This window comes from Morus notabilis, unplaced genomic scaffold (assembly GCF_000414095.1).
Source record: "Morus notabilis unplaced genomic scaffold, ASM41409v2 Scaffold321, whole genome shotgun sequence".
Lineage (NCBI taxonomy): Eukaryota > Viridiplantae > Streptophyta > Magnoliopsida > Rosales > Moraceae > Morus > Morus notabilis.
The window spans coordinates 57,352-63,415 of NW_010356783.1; the positions used below are offsets into that span (position 1 = coordinate 57,352).

Here is a 6,064-nt window from a genome sequence, read left to right on the forward strand (position 1 = left end):
TTTTTTTCTCACAAAAAATATACGTAAACCGAAAATAATTCTAAATCACGATTTTGAATCCGAAAACCAAACTTCCACTAAAAGACCGAAAAGTCTCTGCGCTGGAGAGGAATGGGAAAAGGGGGCAAGGGGAAAAGGGCAAAATCGGTAAAAGGGAGAAAAAGGTAAAATCGGTGATGCACTATCCATAATACTATTGTACAGTGAATTTTCTCTCTCCTTTAGTATATATAATAATTTGTCCCCGACTGAGGTTGTCCTCATCAACTGCAATTGTGCAAAACCGAAAATAACAAATCACAAAACTCGATGCTCTTTCAACTTAAAAAGGACAAAATCTTTACTACATTTTTTTTGTGTGTGGCAAAAATGACCTGACAACAATACAAATTGTGATCGGTCCTCATAGACAGAATCCGATTTATCTTATTTACAGATGGTTATGTAATTCTCGATCGTGATGAAAAGAGCACGAGAGTTGAATGTCATACCCTTTTTGCTAATCCAACTCCTTGTACGTCTCTATTTCCCTCGTTTTATAACTTTTCCTTTGGTGATGATATAGACTTCAATAATATAAGTGTATTCTTCTCTTGAATTTACTCAATGAACTAAGACTTTATTTATTTTATCGATTCGAGTTTAAAATTTAAGTTTTACTATAATAAAAAATTCTCAAAAACAGTCATATAATTTTTTTACTGTAATAAAAAAATAACACATAAAATTACTCTCAATTCAAATTAAAAATTTAAATTAATGAACTAAACGGCTTTAAAAGAAAAAGAGAGATGCAACAGAACGTGGAAACACATTCATAATGTAGAAGTTACAATTTCTTATAATATTATAAGATTATTATATAAATCTTGTTTTAATTGTCTTGTTGTACTTGGTTTAATGAGATGCTTTCCGCATCTCTGATGCTGTAACGAGGGCCTATCCTTTTTGTTAATAATTAGAAAGAGAAATAATCACGTGCTCATAATATTATTGGAATTTTAAAGATACAAGCACATAATATATTTGGATTAATTTTGTAAAGGTTTAAGGTCTCACTTAACTCCATTAAAGTTTTAAAAGTTCATCGCTAATTTTGTGATGGACAAAAGAACCCGCAATAACCAAAAAAAAAAAAAAAATGCTGTGAACTGTCACAACAGTAACTAGTTCGAGGACAGATATTTCCAAAAGAACCCTAAAAATAGTTAAAGATATTTCTATGAAAGCAATATCTAGAGATTATTATTAGGTGAATTTGTGACTCAGAAGGAACCAAATCGAGATTGACATTAATCTGGAAAATCATATGATTGCTCTCTGAGAAAGACCATAGTTTAGTTCAACTGTAGTGCCATTAGACTGCCGGTTTTGGTGGCAACTTAGGTCCCGTTCCTTTCACTGATTTGAGTTTAGAATTCGAGTTTTGCTACAGTAAAAAGCTTTTAGAAACAGTCACATCTAACTTTTTTGTTATAGTAAAAAACTCTCACACAACATCACATCTCAACTCGAATTAAAAACTCGAATTAGCAAACCGAACGGACCTTTAATGAATTTAAAATCTCTTTTTCCCCACTTTTCTTACGGCTAAAACATCAAATTTAAGATTCGAAAGAGAATTTTGCAGCCTGATTGATGGTCATACAAATTGCAGTACATATTTTCTACCAAAAAAATTGCAGTCTACAGACACTACAAGGTAAAAAGGCAAGTACCTTGAGCAAAAGAGGCTCAACTTTCTAATTCTTTCTGTTCATCAACACTACTTTAACCTCTGGAGTCTCTGGGGCAGGATTTGATTTTACTGTATTTCATTTGCCATGTCGTCCGTAGCTTTCCCATTTGTTTGATTTGCAACAGCGGTGCCTTCTGGCTTTTCAGGAACAGCCTCGGTCTTTGTCATGTCATTTGTAATCTTCTCATTTGCTTGCTTTGCAGCATCAGTGTCTTCCGGCTTTCCATGAACAGCCTCTATATTTGCCATGTCGCCTGTAACCTCCCCATTTGCTTGATTTGCAACATCCATGTCTTCTGGCTTTTCAGGAACAGCCTCGGTCTTTGTCATGTTGTTTATAGTCTTTTCATTTGCTTGATTTGCAACATCAGTGTCTTCTGGGTTTTCAGGAACAGCCTCGGTATTGCTCATGTCGTCTGTTGTTTTCTCATTAACTTGGTTTGCAACATCTGGGTCTTCTGGCTTTTCAGGAACAGCCTCTGATGTTTGAGTAATTTTGAAGGTAGCTTCTTCACTTATACTAGGTTCATAACCAAGAAGTTTACCTCTGTGTTTCTTCCCTTTCTTATGGTCCTCCATCACTCTTGAACAGAAAGAACCAACCCGACACATTTCACACCAAAACTTAAATTTGTTTGCCGTCTTCGTCTTCTTTATCTTCTTGTATCCCACAGATCCATTCGCTTTCCGCAGCATCATTGATCTGCCTGTCTTGTTCAATTTCCTGGCATTTTGGCCTTTCAGCATTAGCAGCATGTTTTCAGGTTTTAAATCTTCTGCATCCTCTTTTATCTCGTCTGAACCATTCTGGGATCCACTTTGTTTAAGAGACTTCCCTTCTAAATCTGAACTTGCAGTAATGTTGGTCTCTTTTGGTTCAGATGGATCCCCAATTTTCTTTGGACAGGGTGCATTGATGGGGTTCTTTCTCATCTTCTGATTTCTAAGTGCTGCTTCCTTGCGCTTGTGCTTCTTACCTTGAAGATGAATGTTCAAAGCTTTCTCACCTGTTGCACTAACATGGCATAAGGCACAACTCAACTCCTCCTTGGGCTTCTTCTTCAAACCAAACGGACAGAGCTCATCAGAATCCAATGTGGGTGGTTCCAGAGCTTTTCTCTTTACTCGAGAAAGATTTGGTTCGGGCTTAGCCTGCAAAAGAGTACTTGAAAGAAATACATTAGTGACAATTCATACGGGAACTTGACCTACTTTTATGAGTACGGAGAAAAAGTAGTAACTGATATAAAAGAGTTCACAAATAAGAGAAGCAAAATGTGCTAAGAACATTCCAGATCTTACATTTCGGTCACCACTAAATACAGGGGCCCACACTGCTGTGAAACAAGAGAATTCGACGTCACCAATGAAATAAAACTTCTTTGTAGGTTCGAATCAAATTTTATTAACTGATGACTAACATAGAGGTCTAAATCTCATTCAAGGTGCTGCATTTCTAAAGAACTTGAATTCTGAGGTTGATGATATTAATTGTCGCTTGCAAACAGAAAAGCTGAGCAATATAACATTCCATACAAAAGGGGAAAAAAGTACTTACAAGTTTAAGATAAGAAAGAAAATATTAAATGTAATCAAAGTGTCGAATATGTTCCGCATACTGTAATGATTAAAGATCCTTGATACCACAAGAGAAACTATATCAAAAAGGTTTCACAACTACGATACTAATTATTCTGTTTAAGACTCAAGTTGATTCAATGTGTAGATCATAAGAATATTAACAAATTATGATGTGCATCAAATGAAAGTTGTGAAAATCTAGTGACGCACAATAAGAATCCCTCGAGTGTTCACCACTAAATTGAACGGAAAGTTCTAAATCCTTTTTGAGAAAAATATAGTGAGCTCCTTTCATACGTACGTCACAATTTCCACTTAATGTACAATCATTTGTCAAAGCAGTGGCGCATTCATATATATCTACACACACACACACACACACACACACAAAGACATGAGGTGTGGGTCTACATGTATGTGCCTGCACGTGTACAATTACTAAAAATCTAGGGAAATCTAAATCTAAATATTTGCAAAGAACAACCAAAACTTCTAGTCTGTGTATATTAGAACACAAGCTAGTATTGCCTAGTGGCTCAGAATGATTGTCCAGAAAATAAACATTGTAAATCGCGAAGTCACAAGATAGTTGAAAAATCCAGAGCCTACTTGGTATGTTGAGCCAGTGACAAAGAAGCTTTCATTTACACAATGCATTCTTAAAAATTGAGTGAGAGTAGTTCGCAGGGAACTTTTTCTACGAGGAACAGACACCGAACCAGTATAATGCACTGCCATCAATACACTGGATAGACTTCTCCAGCTGAACCCGCAGATGAAAAATCTAATCCTGAAGGATTAAGGAGCAACCGATGTTGCATTATTTTGCATTTAGATCACAAGCAATACTGTAGCACATGGTTAATCAGGAAAACAATTGGTCACACCCTTTTACAAATGAGTTTCAAGGCAAACCAAAAAATAGGACAATATGTGTTACAAATTCTAGAAGTTCTATTTGTCAGAAAAACGTTCCGGAATTCCTTCAAAGGTAGAGCATGATGTCACCTGCTACATTATCGTGGAAGCATTGCTGTTGGGTATCACTAACACGGCAAGAGACAAGTGTACGCTGATCTTGTGAGACTCATGGGTTAGTGTGGCCTACACATACGTCTCCGTGTCGGGTATTATTAGTAATGCCCAAACATCTTTATTCTTATCACGGCAACTAGGATCACCTTCCGCAATCTTTATTGCCAGGTGAGTCCATCCACTTCCGCTAGTATTCTAAAAAATGTAGTGGTTATATAAGTTTCAGATAATTCATAAAACTAACTCCATGAGAAGTTGCTCCAAATTGACACAAGCATGACATACCTAAGGTGGATTATATATTCTTTAACTCGAATACGTCATTTCTGGTGACTGGTGAGGAAACAAATGCACCAAGGGTGCTTGTTCTATTATTCTCTTTGTGACACCAAATGGATTTCTTCAATTCACTCCATCTTTAAAATTTTGAACGACATTGCCCAATTTATGAATTCCTTGCTCCTATCATCGACTCAATGAAACATGGATCAAGCAACAACATTCTATGATAATGGACCAACATGGTAAATATTGTTGAGGCTAAATTTCGTACCCCATTTCTCACCATACACGTGTCAACACACTTCTCGAAAAGGGCTGAATCACGAAATTGGCTGCCGGAAACGACCCGCTAGTCGTCAACAAGGTTGGCTGCCCGAACGATTAGTCTAGTGGTCCGCTACCCAAACGACTAATCCAACCGCGAGGCTACCAGCTCAACATCCGAATTTCAGCATTAATTCCACTATCACAGCACCATATTTCGTGGGATCTTGCCTCGAATAGCAAAAGGGAAAGTCAATCTCCACCTAAACTTGCTCCCCAAGCAATCTCTCTACAAGGAAAGGATCTTCAATCAAAAGTCAAATGGGAAACTTGCCTTAAATCATTTTTCAAGCAATTAAGGCCTATAAAAAAAGCCCATGCACGTCCAAGGAAGAGGGAGACAAACAGAGACACGTGTTCACGCCCATCATCTCACGCCTACATCATTTTCAAGCTTTCCTAGGAGCTTTTCCACCACTTTTTACATACTTTTCAATATTCTTTATAGAATTCTCTTAACATTTACAAAGATTACCATTGTGTTCTTCATTAATATTCATAGTAGAAGATCCGAAGGCCTCACAGTGAATGTACCCTATGTTATCAGGAGAACCACTATAAAGTTTTGTGTCATGCTCTATTTATTTTTCTTGTCTACTTCTTTTCTCTGCGATCACGATACTAACACTCCAATCATCTGAATTCAACCATTGGCCTCCTCACAAATTTAAATGTACCTCTACAGTTTGGAATCCACCGTGGGACCTTTGGTTATAAATTCAAATGTTTTTCTACCTACAGATATGATAAGTAGTGACCGGAATCGCTGCCAATCGGATAGCTTGCCAAGAGAGACGTTCGGGCTAGCTGAACCAGGCTGCTAGCGGGACAAAGACGACCGGGCAGTTGAACGACCAACCGCCTGCAAAACGGAGGCACAGACAATATTGAAGATTCGCACAACCACTTCACCAGTACGCCGGCGTTCAACATACCACCACCATCAACCACCGCCGCTGGAACGACAATTCACCAATTTTAGCTGTCTGCTATCATAAATCTCATGTTCCACCTCCATTTTGCAGGATTGTACAACGAAGAAAGCTCGGGTTTGTCTGGAGCGTCCAAAAACCGACCCACCAATCTTCAACGATTTGTGAACCG

General features: G+C 37.7%; 1 protein-coding gene across 1 annotated transcript in view; it reads right to left on the reverse strand.

Annotated features, from left to right (window-relative positions):
* Positions 1–1,549: 1,549 nt before the first annotated feature.
* The window catches only part of LOC21387680, a 15,094-nt gene continuing 10,579 nt past the window's right edge, over positions 1,550–6,064 (reverse strand). Inside the window, exon 3 of the mRNA XM_024161404.1 lies at positions 1,550–2,890. Within this exon, the coding sequence (XP_024017172.1) occupies positions 1,805–2,890 (1,086 nt within the window). The 3' untranslated portion in view covers positions 1,550–1,804. The remainder of the gene's footprint in view (positions 2,891–6,064) is intronic.